General features: G+C 40.2%; 1 protein-coding gene across 2 annotated transcripts in view; it reads left to right on the top strand.

Moving 5' to 3' along the window:
- The window catches only part of NYAP2 (neuronal tyrosine-phosphorylated phosphoinositide-3-kinase adaptor 2), a 121,460-nt gene that overhangs the window by 70,780 nt on the left and 23,010 nt on the right, over positions 1-27,670 (top strand). For both annotated transcript variants that reach the window (XM_071751768.1, XM_071751769.1), the window contains 3 exons: positions 2,140-3,237; positions 18,704-18,916; positions 27,362-27,465. In XM_071751768.1, the coding sequence (XP_071607869.1) occupies positions 2,140-3,237; positions 18,704-18,916; positions 27,362-27,465 (1,415 nt within the window). The remainder of the gene's footprint in view (positions 1-2,139; positions 3,238-18,703; positions 18,917-27,361; positions 27,466-27,670) is intronic.

Genomic DNA, 27,670 nt, shown 5'->3' with positions numbered 1-27,670 from the left:
AGAAGAGTTCAGGTCCTTGGCAACGTGTTCCAAAATGATCTGGCAGATTGTGCAAGGCTCATAGACTGTCTCTTCATTAAATGACATCAATCTGAAGAAGACTGCTTTTGCCAAGATTGTAAATCACAATAACAGAGGTGTGGAGAGAGGATTGACATCAAGTTTACGTCAGGAAAATATATATGAACATACTATACAAATAACAGGACTAAACACAAAGGAAATAGTGATTGAGCTGGAATCAGGGCAGGAAAAATCTGCTAGTATTGTCAAACACATCCCTAGTAATATTTTTTTGCAAAGCCCAAATGATTCTGGTAGCCTACATATCATTCCCAAAAGTCCATCATAATACATTCAAGAAAATTAATTTGGCTTAATTAAAAAGACAAATTTAAAGTGCATTAGGATATATCCACATAGTGAAAAACTATCAAGCTACCAAATAGTCTTATCTGTGATAGCTTTTCCATGTCCCTAGCCTGCTGCAAAGTGGAACACATTAATTGGAACCATCATGAAAGCAGATAACTTTTTTGTGTGTAAGGGCTTTTTTTGTTGTTTTGATTTGGGGGTTTTTTTGTTTTTGTTTTTTTTTGCCTTTGCTTTGTTGTTTGGGTTTTTTTGTGTGTGTGTGTTTGTTTCTTTTTGGTAGGTTTGCTTTTTAATTCTAGTGAGATTTATTTTTCTTTTTGCTTTATTGTGTTATGTTAAACTTAAGTAAATGCTGTTGTGGGAGGGCAGTGTCATTACTTCACATATGTGCACGTGTAAGTTCACAGCTCCTTATTCCTAAACAACATTAGAATCTCATTTAGCATCTGCCTTTATTGCTATGTCTGGTAAGAACTGAAGAGAGGATATTTAGCAGATCAAAGCAGAAATGTGATAAAATAACACTGTGTTTGGATCCTCCTCTGATACTGACCAAATGGTGTCAGGAAGATGGTGTAATGCAGGCATCTTCCAGCCCTGAGCTGGCTTCCTCATAGACTGTCCCAGTACTGCCCAGTAGCTGACCAACAAAGTCTGGTAAGACAGGAATGCTGCCATTCTAAACTGGCTTGTAATTCAGGAATTTTTGATGTTTTGATTGTTTTTTTGTTTTTTTTTTTTTTTTAATTGGGAAACTTAACAATGAGGTATCAAGGCTTTCAATGCAAGAACTCTTTACCCTACAGGAATATAGATCAGATGTAGAGCATGGAGTAAATTTTGTTTCTCAATAAGTTTGGTCCTCTTAGGATAAAAAGACTTCACCCACACATTTAATGAGGCATTTTATTAACCCAACATTTAATGAGATGTTTTATTAGCTATTTATGCATAGTGAACAAAATACAGTTTCCATGAGTTTCTTTATTGTTTAATTCATAAAGGATACTTTACAAGAAACCCCTGACCTCTCTCTCATTTCAAATTAATGTCATCACAATAGGGTTTTTTAATATAATTTCCAAGACCAAATGATGCAGTGTTTTTAGAAGTAACCTGCTTGGGAAGGACCTGAATCTGTGAAATACTTTGTGCCTCCTTGATGTCACTGAAGTCTCATTTATTCATTGGATAGAGTACTAATAAATGATTAGGATTATCCCAACAGCAAATTTTACAGTGTTTCCATGTGAGTGTTTTCTTCCTCAGTCAGTATTGAGAGAATTGTTGTACTTTATGCAAGAAATTACTACAAATAGCAATGTCTTGATTCATCACTGCAGAGTTAGATCACTGACATTCAAGTCTGAGTGTCCAGGATCTTAACTGTTCTCTTGCAGACATAAGAAGTTCATTAGGGCACTGAGTTGTATGTCTTGGGCAATTCCTTGGGTCTGTAAAATCCCACAGGGATATTTGAAAAGCATAATATTTAAAAATGAAAAGTCCCCTGCCTGAAGACTTTGTGAGAAAACAGTTTTCTGGGAGGAAGTGCTCTTAATACTGAAGTCTGAGCATTCTGAGGGAAGGTTAGGAGTGTTTTCAATAGGGTGTTATTTTTATGGTGTTCTACTGATGCAATACCAAAGAAAAACAGCAGCAGTCTGTCCCCAGGAAATACATTGCAGAATTATGACACTGAGATCCTGTGGTTGACAGGCTGTGTTACAGACGATGAGTTTATTTTTTTGTTCTTTTTTCCAGTGTCAGCCAAGCCAAGACCTCACAGTGATGAATACACAAAGAAGATTCCACCTCCTAAGCCGAAACGAAATCCAAACACTCAGCTAAGCACATCTTTTGATGAGACATATATCAAAAAGCATGGCCCTATGAAGACATCACTCACTAGGGATGCCTCTTTATCACAGGTCAGCAGTCCTGCACCTGACACAGAGGAAGAAGAGCCTGTTTATATTGAAATGGTTGGGAATATTCTCAGAGACTTCAAAAAAGATGAGGATGACCAAAGCGAAGCAGTCTATGAGGAGATGAAATACCCTATATTTGATGATGTAGGCCAAGATTCAAAATGTCAATGTGAATATGACCATCACACTTGTTCTTCTCAGTGTGCTACTCCCACAGTGCCTGACCTAGATTTCACCAAGTCTTCAGTGCCATCTACTCCCAAGGGCTTGCTTTGTGATATACCCCCACCATTTCCAAATCTGCTTTCACACAGACCTCCACTGCTGGTGTTCCCACCAGCACCAGTGCAGTGTTCCCCGAATTCTGATGAGTCTCCTCTGACTCCACTGGAGGTCACAAAGCTTCCCGTTTTAGAAAATGTGTCTTACATCAAACAGCAAGCTGGAGCTTCTCCATCTTCACTGCCACCTCATACACCAGGCCATCAAAAACTGGAGAAAGACCAGACAATATCTCATGGAACTAGCACCCCTGGGCACACATCCTCCCCTCCTCATCCTTCTACCTTGTACAGAACACAATCTCCACACGGTTATCCTAAAAGTCACTCTGCCTCGCCTTCTCCTGTCAGTATGGGTAGGTCTCTTACCCCCCTAAGCCTCAAAAGACCTCCACCTTATGACTCTGTACATTCAGGAAGTCTCTCAAGAAGCTCTCCATCAGTGCCTCATTCTACAACCAGAAACACATTGCAAGAAGGAGGGAAGATGGTAAATGCCTCAGTCAGTACCTATGGGTCATCATCTCAGAGTGGTTCCCGTTCTCGGACACCCACCAGTCCTCTGGAGGAATTAACCAGCCTCTTCACCTCAGGAAGAAGTCTCCTGAGGAAGTCCTCCAGTGGCAGAAGATCTAAGGAACCTGCAGAAAGTAAGTTCTTGATATTATTTTTCCTTATTCCTCTAGTGTAATTGTATTGTTCACGTATTGCTTATCAAATGCTTGCAAAAACTGAATTCCTCAGAAGCCTCTTTGGAGAACAGCTGATCTTATGTTTGGGTAAGTGCTGTATTAGAAATATTTGGCAGCTGACATATTGAATTCCATGTGATAAACTATGCTGGTTTTTAGCTCATAGAGGAAGGTGCTCAGGTTTCCAGACTACCATGTAGCTACAAAAGAGAGGTGTGCTCTGCATTGCCTTTTTGACTGCATTTGTGCTACTCTCTTACATTACTCATTACAGTTTAGACAAGTCACTTTGGGGTGCACTCTGGGGGCTCACAAGACCACCTCATCTAGGTTTTCATGGGCAGAGGTTGCCTGCCTCACACTTTTGCAGCTGAGTCCATACCACCATTCAAATATGGAAAAGCCTGGAGGCACTGGTTTGGGTAGGAATACAAGGCAACTCCTCTGATTCGTGGACTCCACTGCCCCATCCTTAGCAATTCTATTCCTACTTATCTCAGTGCAAATCAGGAAAAGTGACTCTGGAATCAGTAGGTGGAGGTGAGCATGGAGTTAGCAGAATATTGAGACCTGTACCTGTATGGTCGGTGCTTTATTTGATTCTAGTATTTCTGTGACCTGAAATGATAAATACTTTTATATGTAAGCCCTGACTCAGGGTTTCTCTAAGTGATTACAGTAATAAAAATAGAATAATGCCAGATTTGTGTGCTGGATGGAAGCAAGTTTGTACCCAGAAGGCAAGATAATTCTTGTAATTAGGAAAAATTATGAGGGATGTGATGTGACATTTATAAGGAAGTGCAGTGAAGTGGTAGGGAGATTTTGGCAAAGTAAAGACAATATTGAACATTATTAAACATAGTTCTTATTCATAAGTGAGCAGAAATCCCCTCTCAAACCTGTGCTACACCAGATCTACCTGATGAGCTTTATAAGTTGGATGGTTTAGTGCTCACCAGTGCAGGCAGAAATACCAGATTAGGAATTGATGAAAATTTCTGCAGCAGATGTGGCAAATCCTGGGAAATTTCAGCAACTCGATGCTGCTGCCTCATGGCTCCTTCCAGGAAGATATTCCCTATATTCCACTTGACTGCATTTGAATGCAAATCTTTCAAGGGACTTAGCACTGATATATTTCGAATAATTCTTGCCCTGCAGATCTGTAGCAAGAACAGCTTTCTTCTTGGCCTTTTAAGAGGCCAAGTATTCTATTTGCTCTTTAGAAAGGAGTAATGAGTTCCTTATTGGGCATGAATGGTAAGGCAGGAGAGATGAAATAGAAACTGTTCACTTACCTTAAGGACAAAGCATTCATGTTATAAATGGACAGCAGTGGTGAAAAGACTCTGGAGTGCATCTGTGTTGAGTAATGAACAGACTGCCCACCTAATCTGATTGTAATTTGTCTGGTATTTACAGTATGACTTAATCCTCTGGGATTACTCCACAGAGCACAAACCAGGTTTGTGTTTACGTACTGCAGAGGTAAAAAGCACACTAATATGTAGAGAAAACACATGCAGCTTTTGCATTTTGTGTCTTGTGTTTCTACATTAAAATGATCCACCATAAAGCATCTGAATTTTGAGATCTGGATGTAGAATCTGACCAGACAGTCACGTTCACATGCTGTTGATAAGTTATAGTTGATAGTTACAGGCAGTGTAGACTGGACTGGCTAAGCATACAGCAAGTTACTTGCTCCTGCAAATCACACTGGAAGCCCAAGGCCCACATACAGTTCTGGATTTTTTTTTTTTTTTTTAGGATGTATAACATAGGGCTCACTGAGACTGCCCTAGTTTCATAGTTATCTCTTCAGTGTAATTTGCTTTCAGCATCAGGAAGATTCCCAGAATCTAAAGTATAATAAACACACACAAAAGGAGTTAAATGGCTCTTTTGAAATGGTGCTAGGGAATGAAGAATATTTGCTTCTAAAATATTAAATTATTCTGAGCACATCTCAAACAACTTTCTCATTGAATTCTCTAAGACTCAGCCCTCTGTGACTTGTCTGAAGCTCTCACTGCCATATGCTTGTCAAAAACAAAATAGCTCAATATTAAATTTTGTATTCAGCTGAGTGTATTTGGAAAATATTGTGGCAGCTACAGAGAAAATTCTCTCATCTTTATTGTTACTACTGCAACTGGCTTTGTGGAAATTTGGCATCTGAGTTCAAACGTAGAATGTATTAGCTGGCTTTTAATATGTTAACATTTTTGAGTGAGTTTCTTTTCAAGGAGGAAGACTGCACAGACCTTATTTCCAGTCAACAGATGTACTGTACAAGCAAAGCTGCTCTTGTATAGCCTTTGTGTATCATTTTCTTTGCTCTCCTGCCATTTTTCCTTTTTTATCCCCCTCTATTTTATTCATGTAGAGTTCATTGGATTTGCAATGGAAGTTGGAATAAATCGGTGATACTAAGGAGACTGTCACCTCAGGACCATATTTTTTGAGGATACAAGTTTCTGTTCAAGTCCCAGCCATGGTGATGGATGCATTCAGCATCTGCTGGTTGCATCTGTAGTGTGTACATCTGGATTTTATAAACAGTTCACTTATTATTCTGTGTTCTTCTAAAAACCCTTGTGTGCCATCAACATCTTGATATGCATTATGGCACAATTATGAAGGTGAGGAGAGAAGAACAAATAAAAATAAAATGTAAGGCCAAATCAGAAATTTGAAAAATTATGCAAGACAATCACAAAGAAAGGCAGAAAGATGTAGAAAACCCCTATGAAACACCAAAGAAAGATGTAGGGTGTGAAAAAGCAGGAAAGAGAGAGATTATTAATTGCCAGTGAGTGTTCTTTAACCCTCCCTGCTTTTGTGTGGGGTAACATGGTAGCATGACCTGCCAGCTGGCAGACTTCTGTGCAATGTAAAGTCACTCTCAGAGCTCAGTGAGAAATTATTAAAGGGCACAAACACTGCCTGCTGTCCTTGGGCTGCTGCACTGTGTCCTTTTCTATTGCAGCTGGAAGGTGTTTAAGGGTGACTCCTCAATCCACGTGCTGAGTGACACCTTCCCTTTGCTTTTAACATATGCACTGATGGAGTTACCCATGGCCCTCAGTAAAAAGGGAATTGCAGAGTGAGAGAGGGGGAGAATTGTCTCCAGATTTTTCTAGAGCTGCATTTGCTGCCTCTGTCTTTTCTGCACCGTGCTGTACTCTGTGACAATACAGAACTGAAGTTGTGCCTACAGGGATATCTGTATACTTAAAAAGCAACAGAGAGAAGCTGATGGTGTGGATCTGAACTTCACTCACTTCAAGGCAATACATTTGTTCTGGGTGAAATGGTCCTGTACACCCTGGCCATGACCAGCCCTTCATGTTTGTGTATTGGGTTTTTTCCATTTGTTAAGGTTTCTTGGTAAGGTTTATCCACCACATCCTGGGAACTTCCACATCTATTTTGAGGAAGTGGAGCAAGTATTCATCCTAATGACTGCACAGTGGTTGCCTCTGCTTGTGGCCCTGGCTGTGCACAAAGTGTGAGATGAGGACTCAAGAAGTACAGAAGCTCATTGCTCCTTAGCTCTACAGAGCTCTGTAGTTGCTTTAGATTTTGCCTACAGAGAGTTTCACTCTTCAGCCTTTAGTGATATTTAAGGAGGAAATTTGTGAATGTGCTGCTATGAAAATTCAGTTGAAGTGACTGAATATTGGGAGAACTATTAACATTTCCTTTTCCTGGCTGGTACCAGCAGGAGTCTGAAGTATTTTATTACAAGCTGTCAAATAGTGTCAAGGGTGAGAGGAGCAGAAGTGGCTCAGCTTTTTTAAAAATAGCTCATTCTGATTTCAGGCAACTGAGAAACTCCCATGAAGAAATCACAGAGTTAGAGTGGAAATTTTTTGTTTGGTTTTGGTGGTTTTTTTTCTTTTCTTATTTTTAGTTGACTGGTTGGTTTTGTTTTGTTTTGTTTTTCTCAATGCTGATGCTTTCCAGGGACCTAGAAAGAAACTTTGCATTCCCTGTTAGAGCATTGCATTGGAAAAGAGTGTTTGGAAAGTGAGTCAAGTGAAAATTCACCCCATGTGGGTCTGGTTATTTAAGCTCCAACTCTGTGCATTAAGATCAGAATGAGGGATGTAGAGAGACAGGGCAGGATTTCAGTTGATGTGTTTTTGTCCTGGAGTTAGTATGAAAAATGCTGGCCTAAAAAGGGAGTGGAATTGGCATGCCACTGAACACTGCTTACCCTCTCATTCAAATAACTGCTCAGCCTCAGTATTTCTCTTCACTTATTCAGAAAAGGAAGAGCTTGCCTGCAAAACTAGGCTGGCCATAAGAAGTATTATAGGCTCTCCAAAACATTTCATTGGTCTGCTATGTTGGTACAGCTGAGAGACTGTAACAGAGACTGAAATTTGGAAGCTGTGTCATGTTTATCCTCCAGTTTAACATATTTTCTGTAGTTTTATATGAAAGTATGTCAGCCTAATTCTCCAGCCATTTTCTGCGTTACAGCATTTGTTTGCTCTGTTCAGGATAATGAGATAGGTACAGATTCACAGAACTAAGAGGACATTGCTGAAGTTACTGCTGGATGATGCTGTACCTTGCAGCCAGGGGTGTATTGACTCCTCCATCACAGATGAAGCAGCTGTTTCACTAGAAGATGGATTTTCTAGTCTGATGAGCCATGATGTATACGAGATGAGACCAGGTGCTCACAGCAGTCACGTCTTGTTTGACAGTCCCGAAAGTAGATCTGAAAGAAAAGACTTAGAGGAGTGAGCAGGGTGAAGTGCCAGAGGAAAAGGAATAGAAAGTAAGAGAACACTGGCTTTGAAGAGCATGACACTCATTCACTGCTGGAAGGATATGGTCTTATCTCACAGTTAATTGCACTTAGTTAAAGCCTGAAGAAGGCTCTGCCCTTCCCTGTCAGTTGTTATCTGTGGAGATACAAGCAAGCTAAGGAGTTGCAGCATCAGAAGTGCTTTCTTCAAGTGCTCTCTCACGAGTGCATATTCAGGGCAAGAGCTGTGTACACCTCCATGCACAAATGTCAGGAGCTGCTTGGGGTGCTGCTGTCAGGTCTCTCAGACTCTGCCCTTCACTAACAGATGTGTCTCTGGGGATGAGCGTGCAGTGTTGTGAGACAGGACTGAAAATGACTCAAGTGTAAACATGGGGATGACCAGAGGTAGTCAGCATTCTTCAGGAACCAAGCTTTTGGAAAGAAAAAAGAGATTAATTTTGCAGTTCTGCTTCAGCCACACCTGTTGTTGTCCTTCACCAGTAATCCTTAGATTCCCTGGCAACAAGAGGTGGGCACTGGACTAAGTGTTTTGATCCAGATCAGCTAGCCCAGCCAGCTGGAGCCTCTTACTTGTTGAAGCTGACACATGTTTCCCAACTCACAGGAAATAATTAGAAAGAAAAGTCATAATGTGGCAGTAAGCTCAAATGGTAGGGAACCAGCAGTTCACCTAGGTTTATCTCAGATGAGTGAGCTGAGCAGCAAAGGTACAAAGAAGGAAGATGTGAAAGGATGCTGAGCAGTTCAGTGGCAGCTTGCATGTCCCTGGGTGCTCATCCTCTGCCAGAGCCACTCTGTCCCTGCCCTGTGTTGCATTCCCTGCCAGTAACTCAGCTTTTCCTTGGCACCGAGGATACCTCCAGGTTTGAGAACTTTGTTTCAAGTGGATTAATCAATTGGTGCCAATTCCTTGACTGAAATGGATGCTACGCCACTTGGTGTCCTGCTGTTTTCACACAAAACCAGGTATGTCTGGTTTAAGGGCATTTAGTCGTTCAGGATATCCCCTCCACTTTTTAGATAAGGGAACAATTTTATTAGATGCAGTTATTAAAATAAAAAACACATGTTTTGAGATGATATGCAGTGGTTTTGTTAATTGGTGCCGTGACGTTATCTCTGCTTCTAATTCAGCAATTTAGGCTCATCAGAAAATCAGGTCCTTCTGGGATTGTGATGGTTTACAGAAGCATTGAAGGAGACATAATTTCATAAATAATTGCACAGGTTTTTCTGGAAACAGCTGTTGTTTCTGATTGATGTATACAGATTTATTTTTTCCTTCTCTTTATATTACTTGACTCCTTGATAGAATTTCTGGTTAGCAATTTATTCAACTTTTTTTTTTTTTATGAAGAAGGGGTAAGGGGCAAAAAAGGAAAAATTAATGGGGATAAAGCTATTCTGTCTCTTAGATTTCAAGTAAAAGACTGTTTTACATAAAGGAATAAAAGAGACATTTATATTTAATATACAGAAATATGTGAGTTCTCTGAAAATTGGTAAAAATAAAGGAAAAAAGAAGCCTTGTATTCAATTACCAGCACTTACTTCTCTGGGTTGTGAATAAGCAAGGTAATACATGCTGCACTTAAGGACATGGGTAATGATAATAGGTTCTGAGTTTTAAGTGCCATTGACTTTTTAAAATTATTATTCTATTTTTTTTCCTGAACAGAGCTTTTTAAGCCAGAAATATCTTGACCCTTAGGCCAAATCCTCAGCTCTTATAAATCAATGCTGCTTATTTAAAATAAGGAGAGCTACTCCCCTTTACACCATCTGTGTCTCTAGCTTCAAGAAAATAAATGTGTTCTTGGTGACTAGAACAGCTTGTATTCATAACGGTGCAGTCATACAGCACAACAGTAAATTAGAGAGCTTATTGTCTTTTAGTTTCAAACAGGACCACGTAACTTACAACCAGTTTATGGGTGCTCCACAGTAATGGTAAGAAACACTTTATCTGGTAATGTTTTCCATTAGAATATAATGCCTCCAATGAAACTGCTAAACAAAATTTATTGAAATTTCTTACTGCATTTTTTTAGTGGTGGTGATATCAGTGTAGGGTATCAGGGTCCTCTTTTTAGGAACGAATGAAGAAAAAGATAGGAATCAACTTAATTTGAATTAAAGGGGTGTTGCTGTTTTATTTATGTAGCCTCTTCTCAGGAAGCTGTCCCAGCCACATTGAATGCAGGCAGCCAGCCCAGCTGTTCCAGAGGGTTGAGAGGATGTGCTCCTCACACTTTTGGGCTTTTTCTCCCTGGGGCTTCTGGATTTGACAGGGACCCATTCTTTGGTTCTGTCTGCTGGAACAGCAAATGCTTCTATTAAACAAAGACATACTGAAACTTGACACCCTATAGAGCTGTTAGGGGACTGCCTGATTATTGCTAACCTGGTGTCACCTGGAGATAATTTATTTGAAAACAATATGGAGCCTCCCTTTAGAGGAAATGTCTGGCATCAGCTTTGGTTTGAGATTTGGTGGAGCACCTTTCTAAAATTGTACTGTGTGTTGCAGGAATTGCAGAGTTAGCAGTGTCAGGCAGGAACTGCAGGTCAGGTTTGCACAAAAGGGAGTAACCACGTTCAACCAGTGTCAAACCAGTGTCTGAGAACTTCACTGCATCTCTTGGTGGTCAGCTTGGCTGGATGGATAAAGCTTCTGCCTCTGCCTTTGTCAGTACAGGGCTCCTTCTTCAAGGCATCTTCTAGATCTTCCAGAACTTGACTTTATAGCTCAGTGCAGGACCCTGAATTGTATTTTTTTTTTTTAATTTTTTTTTAAAGTTAAGGATTAGATTTTGTTTGTGTTAGCATTCAAGTGCATTTTTGTTTGTTAAATCCTATAAGTAAAACTAAACACCATTAGTAGGAAGGCCTACATTTCTTCTCTTTATTTTTAAGAAGCACAACGTCCATAAAGTACTTGGAACCAGAACTGACATGTTCCATAGGCAGACATATAGAGATAGCACTTATGTCTGTCTGCTTAAACTGAGTAACAGGGAATGAAATGACAGTTTTGTTTAGAAAAAAATAACCAAAGTCCTCCAGACCACACCACCACCAAGCCAAGAACTGTGACTTTAGCAAGGTGAAATACTGTGCAAGCTTCAAAGAGAGCAGAAGATAAACCTTTTCTGGCATGTCTGATCTGATTCCTGGCAGAGTGAACTCAATTCTTAAATTCCTTCATTAAAAACCCAATCCAAAAGGTTTTGTGTGAGTTAAGATCTACTTCAGAGGATCCCCTTATGTATTATGACAAGGGGGGTTCTCTCCTTGTCTTAGACAGGAGGCTGCTGGCCCTTGCAAAAAAACCACTCTGCTAACAAGAGCACTTTGCTATCCAGAATGTAGCAGTGAATAATGCCAAAACTGAGAAAACATAGTGGATGACTGCAGGATGTGTTACACATTTCTGTCAGTATTTTATCTAATCTACCCGTAGTATTCTGATTAAAAGATTTAGACTCTTAACTGAAAAAAGGTGGATATATTTCTCCATAAGTTTTACCTGCTCCTTCCAGGAGTCTATCTGTAGCAAGAGAAATAAGTTAGAAATAGCTTTCTTTGGGTTATAGATGTAATATTATTCAAATGCTGAATGGTGAAACTGTAGAGGTGAACAAACATGCTAGGTATAGATAAGGTGAGAAGTACAGGAACATTGAAGAAATAACTGTCAGGATAATAATGCATAATAAGAAACTTGATTTGATGTGAAAGTTCAGGTTACTTTTACTTGTCTGAGCAGAATTATCCATCCCTAATAATTATTTTTTGTTAAAATAGTAAGATGCAATTAGCTCTGTATCTGGCATTTGAGAATGAGTAAGGAGAACTATTATTCTTGTAACTACTCATATGAAAGAGAGAAGCTGAGTGTTTAGTATTACCAGAGATAGAAATTATCTTTTTTTTTATGTGTGACTTAGATTCATAACTCAAAAACTACCTTCTTAAATCCTGTTTTCTGCAAACAGACACAGACCATCTATGTACCCATCAATGGGTATGAAATGTTTGTGCACACATTTAGTTGTGTGACTGAAAGGTGGGCCTGAATTATCAGTGGAAGATCTGGGTGCACAGACTATTTAGGAGAAATGTTTGCAGCTCACCAGTATCAACTCTGCTACACATTCCTGTGAATCAGCATAGCTGGCTAGCCCCAACCAATACATGCTGGAAGGAAAATCCTTCCTCTGTTAGAGTCAATGGCAAAATTCCCTTTGACTTGCTGTACCTAGGTTTTCATCCAGGAAGGCACTGGGGAACACAGAGGGTTCTGCTGAGATTCTCTGAAGCACAAGTGACATCACCAGCTCTGAATGAAAAGAAAATATGCAATGAATATCAGAGAATGAAGTGTTCTGCTTAATTGTGTGATTGTGACTGGTTGGAGGTAAACAGTGCCAAAAGAAGATCCTTTCAAAGAAAGCTTTTGGCATTAATGGCAAGAGTCCCTGGACATTTATTAGCATTGGTAATACACCTGTACAACAATGCATATCTTCACATGTGACCCTTTCAGTCAAAAAAATCAGGTTTTCCTGTATTTCAATCAATTATCAATGTACAAGAGGATTTTTCCTCCTACTCCTCAAACAATATTAGATGTATGTCTTACCATTTGGGACTTGTAAGACTTCATCTTTTAAGTGACTGATGCCAGCTAAAGTTTACTGAAACACAAAGAAATCTATTCTATTTTTTTCAACCAGTTTATAACACTCATAATATTTACCAAATGTTTTTATTCTAAACATTTGGATCATCTTTTGGTATCAATCTTTTGTTTGTCTTCAATTAACTGCATTGCAGGCTTTTTCTTCTCCTATCTTGTTTTCCTAGCCAGGGTTGCCCACTTAGCAGCTTTGGGATAGACACAGAAAATCAGCCAAACACATCTTTTCAGCAATCCTCCTTTCCCCTCTCTGCTGTCTGTATCAGACAGAGCTGATCTTTGCAGGTCTGTAGCAGGCAGGTGTGATCTCCACTCGATTTCATCAAATAAAGCAAAACCAAACAAACCCTGGGCTGCTCACAGGAACTTGAGCTCAGTGAACACCAAGAAGCATTTCAGCCGTTTCTCCTTCAGTGTTACATGTTTTGTGAGACTCTTTTAGACTTCCTATTGATTTTGCATGAAACTAGGTCAGAGCTGCTTTTAATTGAACAAGCTGGCTGCTGCAGCTCTCACTTTAAAAAAAAAAAAGTATTAAAAATTGATATGCAAAGCAAACTTCTGCTTAATTAGCAAGCACATGAAGTCAGAACAGACACAACGTCTAAGTTATAAAGATGAGGAAATGTCTTTCACTGACAGTATAGTGTACTCCTGGCTGGGTTTTTTTGAAAAAAAATGGCTCGAGCAGTGAGCATTATCCATGTTTCTTGCATGTGGTATTAATAGGCTATTAGTTTTCCTTGGGAGAGGTCAGGATAAATGTACAGTTGTGCAGGTCAGACAAACCACCATGCATCAAGAAAGCCATTAAACAGCATCTCTAAATTTAAAATGTATAATAAAGGTAAATAAGAATCCTCATGGTCTGAAAGTGGAAACTGTGGGATTCTCCCAAGGTCTTTTATTATCCCTCTGTATCCGATGCCTGTGGAAGTGGTCAGCTTGCAGTGGTTGGGCACATGTTGCAGGGTGCCACAGGGCACTGCTAGAGCTCTTCCTGGCCTTCCCCCTGGGCAGGACCCTGGGTTAGGCACAAACTTACTGAGCAGGGCTGCTGGCAGCACTGCAGCTATGCCTTTAAATGGGTGCAGGAGCTGAAACCTGGGACGTGTCTGTGGTAGCTCTGATCGTGGCACACAAGTGCTGGCTGAAGTGTAATTCCATATCTCCACTCCTCCTGACGGCCAGGAGTGCCTCTGAGAATGCTTTGCACTCCTGCTGTCTCAGCAATGTCCACGCCTGCCTTGTGTTTTTTATGAGGTGAGGACCAACACTGGAGATGAGGAGTTCTATTTCCTACCTAACCCCATCCAAAGTGATTTACTTCACACCAATACATAAAATCATAGAATTGGCTGGGTTGGAAGGGACCTCAGAGATCATCAAGTCCAACCCTTGTACATTTCATGTTAGACTCTCTGTGTAGTTCCCTTTATTCCCACTGTATGTGAGGTCTGCCTAGAGTGATGTGTTATTTATTTAGGTTTATGACAAACACACAGAAAAAAAAAAAAGAATAATGTGTGGATGACTAGCTTATACTTTTCAGCTTAGAGCTGAGAGGGATGGCAGACACCAACCTTCATTTTGTGTTCCTTAAGACAATTGCTTTTCTTCCCCAAAAACCCCAAGCTCTAATAAAGGTTTTGCTCATTATCACTTAGCTTTACACTGGGAAGCCACCAGGCTTAGGAGCAGTCTGGTAGAATGGCCACAGAGTTTGTATTCAAGAATTGTTTTCAAGAATGATGTTTTCTGTAGATGTATTTTTCAGTTCTTTGGTCCAGGTTACCACTGAATAACTCATTTTTTTTCTCTCTTTCTTTAGCATCTGCCAGTACTGCAGCTCATGTGCCAGTCCTGCCTTGTGTGCAGCTATTAGGGGGCCTTTCCTAGAGGGGGAAATTGTACATGTCAATTATTTGTAAAATATGTCCTTTGTCACAGATTTTAGACACCATCTTATTCTCAAAATGGAAAAGCCTGAGATTCAGGTGAAATAAACAAGAAAAATGCATATCTTTGAATATTGAAATACAATGACACCTGAAGGTGCTTGAAACATTTGAATTCCTTTATGGCAGTTCAACCAACTGTATCCATAAATATTTAAAGGAATAAATTACTTTTTGAAATTTACATTTTTTTTAATACTTTGGCTTACGCGTTATTGAGCAATGAAGAGGCTTTCCATAATAATTTCAGCTTTCAAAATACAGCACTTGACTGTGAAAAGATTTGCCTGTGGCCATCATATGATTCAGTGAATTCCCAGAATAAACTGAGTTTCCATATCTCCTAACTTTGAGTTAAGGTTTTTAACAGCATGAGGTAACTTAGATGCCATCTGTGTGGTGCATAAGTAACTGCTACCTGTAATTCTTGTTTTCAGGATGGGTTCAAGGTGGATAAATTGGCCATTTAAATCCTGCTGGAGTTTTCATAAAGGGGTGCCCTGTTTAAGATACATACCCTGGTTTGATTTCCAGCTGATGATAAGATCACCAGCCCATGGGTAACCACAGCTGACAGCTACGTCTGAGTTGTGCTTCCTGCCAGTGAAAAGGAGGAGATGCTTTTATGAGAGACAATAATTTTGTGCCAGAAAGCTTGCTCTGGGGAGCTCCATCTTCAGAGGGAAGTAGTTGGAAGTATAAAAACATCCAAGTTTTTTGTCTGTCTGTCACCAAAAGGTCCCAGTGATGTGTTGTGACCTGGGAGGGGAGGATTCTGTATTTCTGAAGCTGCCCCAGGCAGGTTAGAGGTGAGGTACTGGTTCATTTGAGCAAGAACGAGCACAGTCATTGAATCTGAGTGTGATTCCCACCAACAGTTGTTAATGAGGCTGAAATTACTCTCAAATTCTCCCCAGATTGTTTGAGCTAAAGGTGAGGCATTCAATTTTGCTTTCTATTTTTTATGTGTTTACAAGTGAGCAGGAAATAATATTACTGAAAGACATATTAAACACTGACGTGTTTTTCTGACTGTACCAATGTTACTGATAGTAATCACCAAATAATAATGACTCAGGGTCTTTGACGGGTTGCACAACATTATAAACTGATTCAATCTGCTTTTCATTTTTAGGATATATTACTTTTCAGATAAACTGAGCACTGAAAATCCCCAAGAAACAACAATGGAATGCAAATTTATGAAGTCTAGACAGCCAGCTGAAAACTGATTTTCTACACCTTATAAACAAGTAGACTATAAGCCGAATTTTTATTTTTATATTTTTATTTTTATATTTCTGTAGTTTCCAGCTGGTTGCAGAGGACTGCTGTACTTTGTTTCTGCTGATAATAGAACTAAGAATGCACAAATCCTTTTTGTCAAGGAACAAGTACAAGTGCTTCTCTGTTAAGGAAACTGAAGTGGATAAATCCTTAGGTCTGCACTCAACCAGAGTGTCTCTATTGCAGCTAAGAGTGGGCTGCATGAGCATGTGGAATTTCAAGGGGTGGTGTTCAAGTAGTGTCAGTGAGACACACACAGAGGTTTCACAGGTAAGGTAATCACAGCATTTCCAGTAGCAGCTCAATGATACAATAAATGAAATCCATTGAATGATGCATTAAGTTAGTAGCACACTTGTAGGGCTTTATTCTGTGTTTTTTCAAGCATATTCTAGTCTTTTGGCTCATTCTTCGTTTAGCTGGAAAGGAAGAGCTGTAATCTAGCCAGAATCCTGTACTGGTGAGAAAGAGGGTTGTGCACATTTCCAAAGAATTTTGAAATCTGTTCAAATCTTTCCTTTTCCCAGATAAGTAGTATCTTAAAGAAGTGAATGTTACCGTTGTAAAGAAAAAATGCAGTGATGAAGGAATGCATCTGTTGTGTGGAAAAATTAATCATTATTTTCGATAGATCAATGCTCAGAAAAAATGTATGGATGTTTTTGCTGATAACTGAAATTGTTATGATCTGATTATAATTTTTGCTCTGGATCTCAGTGCATGGCCCTTCGTCTCAGCAGGTCTCTGCACAGCCAAGGGCAGAGCTGTGCTACAGACATTTCCTAGCAAGGTCCCATAAAAGGCAGATATCATGTTATAGTGATACAGGGTTACCTTATACCCTTCTGTGTTACCAACCAGGAAAAACAAACACTTTGGGTTTTCATTGCAGTGTCTTTTGGCATACATGAAAGTTGGTAAGTGACCTAAGAGTTCACAGAAGAGGTTTCATTTTTGAAGGTCTTTGTCACATAAAATGTCAATCAATCCTGTTTATGAGACTTGCTAAACTGGGGCCATTTTGTGGTTTTCTCATGAGTGTTACTACTGGGAGTACTTCAGAAAAACTCTTGACAGTGGTGGCATCATATTCTTAACATCCAGTTAGATATGTTTATGTGCATCTCATATAACACTTGATTGAAGAAACTTCAGGCTGAATGTGCTGTTGCTCATCAAGTTCTTGTGCAGACTGGAATGTCAAACAACTCCAAACAACCTGAGATTTTATTAACATTGTGTATAGGTGAGGTCTCTGCCATGCCCTGTAGATACCTAATACATCTTCCACTCTTTGCTGTAAGAAGGGTAAACAGTGTGTGGGCTTTTGAGTCACAGAAAAATTGAAGTGTTTTGAACGTGGTACTTTTCCCAAGACTGTACCACTTGAGTGGTAATTCCTGTTGGGTATTTTCAGTTCCTGGTCATGGGAGTAACTGGGAGAGGAAGTGACTGCTGAGACAAATTTTGCCATTACATCTATGCCAGGCCAGTGCCATTCAGCATTGTCCCCTGGGGAGCTGTTGGCATCTGCTACTTCTGAATGGCTTCTGGCATTTTCCCTTTGCTTGGCTCTCCCAGGTCTTGCAATGTCCCTTTTGACCCCCAGAAGATATTGAGATAGGGCTCAAAGGAAGATTGGCCATCCCTATGAAATGTGAATTCCAAGACTGTAAACACATACAGAAAATAAGGCCAATCAGGGGTTTGATTTATAAACCTGAATTACAATAACTGAGATGTAAGGATGTCTTTAGGCTTAAATGCAAGGTATAAAATTCCAAACTCAGAGGATTGTTTTGTTGGTTTTGGGGTTTTTCCTGATGAAAGGAGGCAAATAGTTCAGCAAGCTTTGATTAACTGATTAGCACATTAATTAGCTGCTACAATGAAAACCAGTCTAATGCTTCTTCTTGTATCTACTTTTTCTATGTGAATTTTCCAGTTACAGATGGAAAAGATCAGGAATTAATTGTTTCTCTTCTGCATTGCTCAACCTGTGGGAAAGAAATGAGGGTCTGCAGAAAGGAACAGAGAACCACAAGCCATGAAGAAAGCATACATCACTGCTTCTCTTGAAAAATCATTCAATTGTTTCTTGAATTTCTTCTTGACTCATGGTGTTGAAAGTAGAAAGTAATTTTCTGACTCCAGGGATTTTCCAACAAAATGAAATTCTATTGCCTTGGCTATGGTCACACCCAAAATATTAACTAACGCTGGACAGTTTGGTGAATTGTCTACTTTTTATTGGAGCTTATGAGTACAGATATGTTGCTAGCACAATATTACTTTAGGAGACATTTTCCTTTAAAAGCTTCTGAAGAAGAACTTCTATCCAATGAAATGGCAGCTGAAAAGACTTCAAGTATTTCCATTGTTAACGAAAGCATAATTCAGTGGGATACAATTTTCAAAAATGTTTTTCTGGCATATTAAAGTAGTAACAGAAAATTTCCTCCCTTTGCTACATGGTGTATGGTTTCAATAATTAAAAAATTTTAATCAAAAAGTGTGTTGAAACTCTATCTATAGGTTTTAGGCCAAGATGGTAAAATAATGATATAAGTTGCCCTGGAAAGATTTATGGTTGGCATATAGAGAATATTGAGCAAACGATCATTATGTGATGTGAATAGTTAGCAGACACTCCACAATGAAATGTGCACTTGTATTTTACAGAACCACTGGATGAACTGAAGATTAGAAGTCACAGCACTGAACCACTACCGAAGCTGGAAAACAAAGAGAGGGGAGGCCACCATGGGACAGCTTCCTCCAGGGAGCCAGGGAAAGCTCAGGAATGGGACGGAACACCAGGCCCACCTGTGGTGTCCAGCAGGTTGGGGAGATCTTCTGTCAGTCCAACCATGCTGGCTGGAAGCAACAGCTCAGGTAGGTCAAGTGGCAGAGCAGAGCAGAGCTCCTGAGTCCCCTTGTGAGCTGAAGGATCTCTAAAGATACAGAGATGTAGGTAAGCATCTGGGATCCTTAGATTTCCAAATATCTTGTAGAATCTGCCCAGCCCGTTAACTGCTGCACTGATAAGTGTCAGGCTGCCTGCTTGTGCTCCCTACTGGAATGGGACTGGGGCGTGGTGGTGGCAGGTAATATAAACATGTAAATGTGGCATTCATCTCTTTTAAAAGAAGTGAGGAATTCCACTTCACACTGAGAAGGGACACTATGGCAAAGACACCTCCAGGATGGCACCTTGGAGAGAAGTTCATAAATTCACATACTGCACAGAGTAGCAAAAACACTCTGCAGAAACAAGGCTCTTTTTTTATTGCTATGCCCTATCAGTGGGCACAAACAGCCTTTGTTTTGTGCTTGCATGTAAATTTCTAGAGAAGTGAATATAGATTTCAGAAGTCTGTAATACCTATCCATTTTCTTAATCAAATTTATATATGTACATATATAAATCTATATATGTATATATATAAATTTATATATGTACATATAAATTTATGTACATATATGTATATATAAATGTACATATAAATTTATATATATACATATATAAATTTATATATGTATATATATAAAATGAATTACCATAAACCATGAAAAATAATGGAACCTTTTTTGTAAAAAAGGCCTATGGAACTGATGGTTGAATGGACACCTATAAACAGGTGAGTGTAGCTCTGGCATAAGCATTGCATTTTTACTTGTTGATATTTGATGGGTCATATAGAAGAGAAACTTCATTGCTTATTGTTTGGATTGTGAAAAATCACCCCTTTCCAAACAGTATATATCATACTAAAGCCTAATGGTCAGTGTTCAGTAAGCATAAGACCATGAATGAGCTACTAAACCAAGAAATAATTCCTGCCTGGGAGCTGTGCTGGGCAGTCAGTGGCAGGGGGGAGTCAGAGCTGCTCACCCCTCACCCAGAGCATCACTTCCCTCTGGGAGAGTTGGACTCTCATTTTCCCTGCATTGCTGGAAGTGAAACCTGAAACTCAGGATGTAACTTGAACAGGCTTTGCTGATGTAACCTATCATCTGCAGCAATTGTGTAGTCCAGCTTTTCTTGATACAGACACCCAGATCAGTCCTTCCTGTGTCAAAAAAAAAACCAACCCCCCCAAAAAAGTGGCTTTTTTGAAAATTTCATTACTTGGGCACAGGGCATTTGTGTGCTACTGCCTTTTGTTTACTTGTGTGTTTACACAGAGCGTCCTGATAGGTAGGAATTTTCCAGATTAGCTCATAGCTTTGTTAAAAGTTCTGTTCCCAGTGTGTTATAGCCTCACCTGTGCTAATGTAGGTAAAGATACCACATGAAAGTTTTGGGACATCTGAGAATTAGACCAGAGATGTGTACCGAGCTTTTCAGTTGTGTAAGATGACAGTACAGAGCAGAACAGAACAGAAGAGAAATTAAAATTAAAGAATAATTTCTAAGCAAAATACAGCACTTCTGTCCAGTCATCTCACATCAGTTTTATTTAGAGTTGGTTTATCTCCAAAAGCAGACAAAACATGTTGGCTTTAATCTTCGTTTGGCATAAGAAAACTGTAATAGTTGTTGAATCATGCCTTGATTCAGCTAGCTGTGACTTTGTCTTACATAGCTAAGACTGTCAAAGAAAAATTATGGAAATATTTTATTGGTTGAATTTTGACTCCATTTTTATGTTTAAAATCTGGGAGCTAATTTTGATTTTTCTTTCCCAATGTTTTTTATGACATTTCATTTGATGAATATTTCCTCTGCCATAAATAATTTTCCCCCTGTGTCTCTAGCTGTTGCCTGAGCAACATGTTTTACCTTTATGGCTGGGGCATTGAATTAAAAATGCTGTACACAGTCCTCCTCAACAAACTTGTATGTGAACTTTACCAGTTCATTCTTTGCAATTTAATTAGAACTATAGCAGAATGCAAGAGACATTTCATACATCTATATGGATACATATGCTTTCTGGAGCCAAGGAAATAAAGTAATTCTGTGCTAGGAATTTAGAATTTAGATTTACCACAGGCCCAACTAAAATCAGGTCATTCCTCCAACACCGCTGTTTCCCTCTTTGCAACATCATAGATGAGAGAGAAAAGGCTACAGATTTTGTGTGGACATGTCCTTGAAACATCATAGCATGCTGCCTCCCTCCTAGTTCATGCTGGTACAGGTATTTATTAGGGTAGTGTTGAAATAATTTAAAGAAAATGGGGTTGAATTACTCTGCTGTAAAACAGGCTGTGAAAGGACTTCTCGTGTGTGCTCATCAGGCAGCTCTGCTGGAGCACAGGTTAGCTGGGAACTGGACTGCTCTGAGCAAACCCTTTTGTGAGAGGACTGATTTTTTGTGGGTTTCCCCCACCTCTGCATCTGTAACGAGTCATTTGCAAACAGAATCCTGGGCTTTCTGGTAATTTTGTTCATATGTGCCTGGCCTATCAGGTGCATGTGGGGTCTCACTGTCCCTAATGCCTAATTGTTCTCTCATCCACCACACAATTTGTCAGGGCCACTTTCTGTTTCTTGGCATCCTATTGTTTCTGATGGGAAGCAGTGCAAGTGGTTCGGGGGCATACTGGCATTTAGGAAAGTCAGTCCAGCTGTAGTGAAAAGCCGAACGAGATCTGCGAAACAGAAGGCTGTGTTAGCTTCACTCCAGGGGCTTTGAAGAGTATTTTCTGGAATGTTGCTGCTGCTGCTTTCCTGACTGCAACCATGAAACATTTTGCATTGCCACCTGCTGCTAGAGACAGGCACTGCGCTGCCTCTTAAACCTCAGACACTCCGGTTGTGACCTGGTTTTGAATCACTTGTTGTCACTCAGCCAGCCCCTGAGTGCTCTAACTGAAAACATAGTAAATAATCAGGAAGGGAGTAAGTGCTCAGCCTTCCCTGGCTCGTCTTTTGGGTTTGCAAGAGGAACAAATAGTTAAGTGGAAGCTCTTTGGTAATGGAGCAATGCCTGCGAAGCCCAAGGTGCCAGATTCTTTCATTGATGCAAGAAGGGAGTAGCAACAAAGTACCCCAGTTCATGCTTAGCTAGGGCTGCTTCACTCACAAAAGACTGAACCCCTAAGTTTTCTCCTCCCAGGCAATGTCACAGTACTACTAAATCCTTCAAGGTTCTCCTAGAGAAGGCAACTTAATGCTGGAGGTGTATGGTACTGGGCAGCCTACCCAAGATGCAGTAATTCCAGACCTTGCCTAGGCTGGTTGTCTGTGATCTCTGCACACAGGCTCTCCCCTAGCAGTGCCTGTCACCTAAATAAAATGACAGTACTACTGAGAGCTGTACAAGGTCCCATCAAGCCAGCACACCATGAGCCATGATCCCCAGGGTCCCATAGGCAAAGGGTGTGGAAGCACACACTGCTCTCTGCAGCAGTGGCATTGCAGCTATTTGGAAGAATACACAATTGTCCTTTTCATCCAGGTCCCCAAGATCGACAGCACAACCTGCCAGAAGCATCAGAGAAAGCAAGAAATTTTAAGATTTTTTTAAAAAACACTGGTAGTAGAATATGACTGTTCCTTTTCTCATTGCCACAGCCATTGGCCTGAGACATGACAGTGCAGGACAAATCTTAGCTAACATGTTCCACCCAGACAGACATGGTTTTCTCATTACCTGACTGTCTTTTGAGAACAGCTGAGCTTTTGACCTATGGACATGTAGTAGCACTCAGTTCCACAGATTCAATGCTGCCTTTGTGGAAACACTTCGGTTTGACGTGCTTCTGTGCTGGTATAGCACAGGTGAAGTCCTAAACACTTTTTTGGTAAGAAAAAAACAGAAAACAAAGCAGTTTGTGCCACTTTAAGGTTTCATAGTTTCAAGTACATTTTGCCTTACTCATCACTGTTTAGGAGACCAAGCTGGCCAGGCTGGGATGATGATAATAGCTGCAATTCATTTTTCCAGTATGCATGTTTTCTTCTTTTTTTCACTTTTTTTTGCATGTGATTACTCTCAGCCTGTCACATGTGCTTCTTGGCAGCTGTAGCAAATAAGCAATATTTCTCTTTTCATGTGCAAAGAAGAGACTGTGACAGGGTAAGAAGCTTCTCCAATGTAAGTGACAGCCAGAGTATTATTTTGAATTAAGATGAGGATAGGCAGAATGAAGGATTCCTTGGATGAATAAAAGAACTCTTTCCATTAAGATCCAGCTATAAAAATCATGCAGAGATGTTGTGTTTCTGGAGAATATAGAAAACTGTACCACACGAGTATAAAACTGATCAAAAATATTTCCATAAAATCCTGTACCATTCTAGCACTCTGCTTTAATAAGGAAAATCCAACCCCTGCCCCAAATACAAGCAGCCAGGCCTCTACCTCTTTAGTTATGATGACAGGATTCGCACTTTTGGAACAGGTCATTTATGTGAGTGCTTAAATACATAATTAAATACTCAGTTTTGAGGCAATCTTGTTTGTGATTGGTAAGCCTCTATATCTGTGTTGCATAATCTCTTCTGAAATTTCTCTCCCTCATGCTGTCCTTTGGGGCTGCCTGCTTGCTGATGTCCCTGGGTAACCCTGCTGGCATTGTCAGCACCCAGCTTAAACCTGAGAGTCCTCCTGCAGCTGGCTACGTCTGTGGGTTTGTGTTGTGGTCCCTCCCAGCAGCATTCTGGCTGCTGTGGGTGACATAAGAGGGGACTGAGACAGAGCTGACCCACCATCCCCTAATGACCTGCATTACACTGCATCTGGCTCCTGGAGGTGGTTCAAGCCCTTGGTTAGCAGTGTCCTACAGCACAGTGTGAGTGATGCTTTGCTTCAATCTCTGCAAAGCAAAACACCACCAGAAGTTTCATCAGCTAAACAAATCTTATGGACAGTTTTGTTCATAGCAAGGCTAAAGATATTATGCAGTTCCATAGCTGCCCCAAATGAACTGCTGAATTTAAAGCTCATTGGTTGCACCAGCAATCTGTAAAGGCTACATAAGTGCATTGTGTCCCCTGGCTCCAGTCCAGTGCAACACTCAGAGATATTCCTGTGAGTTCCCTAGCCTGGCACTGGGCTGGCAGCCCTTGGCAGCATCTGAGTGGCTTTCAGCAGTGTCCAAAGGCCCCGACTATGGATAGAGGGAAGCTCTAATGTTTGAAGTGGGGTCTCTGGATCCACCCTCACAGTGAGGCAGAGTTGTGCCATGGGGTGCTGTTCTAACTATATTAGTATGGAAATAGTGTGCTGTAGCTTGCAGTATCGTGGATCCTCCTTGGAGGACAGATACAGCTTTTCCTGTGTGGTTATGAGGCTGGCTGATAAAACTTCTGTACTCTGCTTTGCTGCCACAAAGGGGACTGCTCATGAAGTCTCAAGACTACTCATTTCAGATGTTAATATTGAGCTGCCTCAATATTGTCCACATGAGATAAACATGAATTAAAAACTAGAAATCATCCCTGAGATTTGCTGGCAGAAGCTTGTCTTCCTTCAGGAGTCTCATCAGTAAACTGCAAGCCCATTTTCACTCCAGAAGCAGAATTGCTATCAATATGAAGACCTTGCAGACAAGCTGAAATTATAATTTAAAACATGAAACCAGAGAGGTAATGATACTAAAAGTCATTGGACGGTGGACATAATTGTGCAAGAACACCTCTTACTGCTTTTTAGGTAGCCCAAACCAGATGTTATTCTTTAAAGACATCATCATTATTTTGTTGTAAGCTGCCCAGAGCTGAAACATAACGTGCTGCAGAATGCAAAACACTGAGTTGGGCATTATTTATGCAACAGACCATTTATGGATATATTTTCCCCTGCAGTAGTTTGCAGTGTGAAGATGTTATGCAGAGCACTAATTACAGTAGAATACATTATTTATTTGGTCTAAAAATATTCCCACTGAGACCAATGAAATGGCTATTAAAAAACAAACAATCAAAACATTTCCCTCCACTGCATAAAGCAATTTCCTGAACTTAAAAAAAAAGCTAGATGGAGCTGTCTGTGAAATGTTTTTGGTGAGGATCACCATGGAAATTGCAATAGTTCCCTTAATACTGTAATATATATTACAGGGAGATAAAGGAACTGCTACTTCAGCTATGGTGATAGGTGTTATTTCTTTGATGCCAGATGAAAGGGATCTTTTTGGCAAGGAAGTGATGATCTCTTGTTCCACATATTTCCAAACTGGAAATTATGACACTTCTCTCTGCTTTTGCAAAGCAAAGGAAGCAACTGAGAAGCAATGGCAGGCTGTGCCTAGGAGTTTTTTACATGCTGAGTGTCTGATTCAGCTTGTCACAGCAAAACCAGTCTTTATTTATCATTAGCGAAAACCAGAAAAACATCCAAACCCTAATTCTTGCCCTCTCTGAAACTCCAGCAAAATTCCAGGAGGGAGCAGACATGAGATTCATTATTATATTACTGAAAGAAACAGTCAGAAATCTGGCACACAGACAGAGTGAAATCTGAACAAAAACAAATCTAATCAAACCTTCAGAATAACCTTCCATGTCCAAAAAAAGCAAAATAACAGCTCATGCACAAAGTGCAAGGTTATGGGGGAGATCAGTCTGCTCCTTTCTGATTGCTTATTGCCTGTTGACTCCTGGTATGTTTACAGACTGACTAGGAATGAGAGAATTGAATAATGCATTCATTGAGCAGCATAAATATTTTTGCTGCAGAGCCAGCTGGATTTTAACCAACCTATTAATATTTAGTTGATGAATATTCACCCATACAGATGCTCTCATTGGTTTAAGTGCTCCAGCTTAAGTGGATAGCTCTTTTCCATACTCTATTGAATTCTGAAACATCAGAGGAAAATAAGCAGCTAGAGTGACAAAGAAAAAGCATCAGTGAGATTGGAAGAACACCTTTCAGCATGCTGCTGGTAGGTGGTGTTATGTGCAAGCTGTTCTCATGGTTCCAAAATGTGCCAAGTGGCCCTAAGGATGTGCTACTGATGGACATCTCATTCCTTTCAAATAATGGCCCGACCAGTGGCTGGTGATCATATTAGAGATCCGTGCAGGAAATAGAGATACCAGTATAAAACAAACACAGACAAAGCATCAGGGTAAATGAGGCATGAGAATATTCATTTTGGAGAGCCATGAGCAAAATATAGATGTGAAAAGCTGTGCTTCAAAGGCAAACTTGCTAAAGCAGGATTGCATGAGGCATAGGTCTTTTGTCTCTTCTTGAAACTATGAGATTAAATAGGAGGAATTCTTTAAACCCGTTGTAAGGGAACACGATGTAATCACCTATAAGTCACATTAAAGCACTACTATCAATGCTAAAATTGAGTCTGTTATTGTACAAATGTGTCTGCTCAGTCCAAATGTCCTTGGTCTCAGTATCAACTAAATAGAAAAGAAAAAGTTCAGGGTTGGGAGGAAGACTTAAAAAACATGAGAAGGATGAACATATTCATCTGAGCTAAAAGTCAGGGGTTGAGATGAGATGTTTCCTTGGTCATAAACAGGAATTGAAGGGACAAATATTTTCTCAGAGACAGGCCCATTTTCAGGAGAAGAATGAATGTGGGGTGGGACACTGGTGTCAGCACAGCTCACAAAAAAAAAAAAAAAAATACATTCAAGAACTCCTGAGCTGTATGGTCAGCTTCATGTTGGTAATAGTTAGCAGTAGTAGCCTGTGCTGGAAGCCAATGGGAAGCATTCTGAGAAACATATCTATCTATAGCAACAGAAGGGAAATTGGAAATTAAATAACTGCAATTCCATGCAGTTCACTGGAATAGAACTTTCTCTTGTTCAAGGCTATCTCCACTCCTGTAATTGCCTCAGCTCTAGAGAACTCACTTCAGAATTTGACACTGTTGCTGTTCTGAATTCTCTCCCTGTTTACTAATTTCTGTCTCAATTCACTAATTAATCCCAGATATCCATATGCTTTTGGTGTTATTCAAAATCCCCAAGTATCCCACTAGCCTCACCACTTTTTCTTAATTTTCTGGCATTTCATGCTTTCCCTCAGCACAGTCCACCTTTGGACTACCATCTCCCTCAGCTTTGGGATGGAGATGAAACCAGAAGCCACTGCGATTCCTTTAATCATTCCTGTATTTACTGAGGAGTAGAAAAAGGCAACAACAGGGCAACAAATATTTCTTTATGTGCATCCCATCTGTATGCTGGTTCAGCTTCAGAGATGCTAGAGGAGAGGAAAAAGGCCCAGAGTGTCTTGATCCACCTTCTTCTGACCTCAACTCTTGTTTGTGATTCAGCCCAACGTGTAAGACTTTGGCAATGAAATCTGGAGTCTCTTTCAAGGGAATCCTGGGTCCCCCATGATTCAGTTTATGGCAGCAGTAACCTGTCTCATGTTCACGGGTGCATTTTTTTCTTTTTTTCCTTTGCAGAGCCTAAATCAAGCTGCAGATTAGGTCGGTCTGCATCCACATCAGGTGTGCCTCCTCCCTCTGTCACCCCGCTCAGGCAACCCAGTGACCTTCAGCCGAGCCAGGTACCATCGTTAGCCGATCGGGAATGAGCTCATATGCTGCAACATGCCCAATGTTTCTCACCTCTGTGTCTGTCATTTGTTCCAGTAAATGATTTTTTTGGGTTTTGTCATTATTTTCTGTGCGTGTGCGTGCATCCGTGTGTGCACATCTTTCACTGGCAATGAAATTCCACTGTCCTCAGCCAGTAGAGTTTTTCTTTGCTCT

This window comes from Heliangelus exortis, chromosome 9 (genome assembly GCF_036169615.1).
Source record: "Heliangelus exortis chromosome 9, bHelExo1.hap1, whole genome shotgun sequence".
Classification (NCBI taxonomy): Eukaryota; Metazoa; Chordata; class Aves; order Apodiformes; family Trochilidae; genus Heliangelus; species Heliangelus exortis.
The sequence above is the reverse complement of the archived record's forward strand: the minus strand, read 5'-3'. Positions and strand labels throughout refer to the sequence as shown.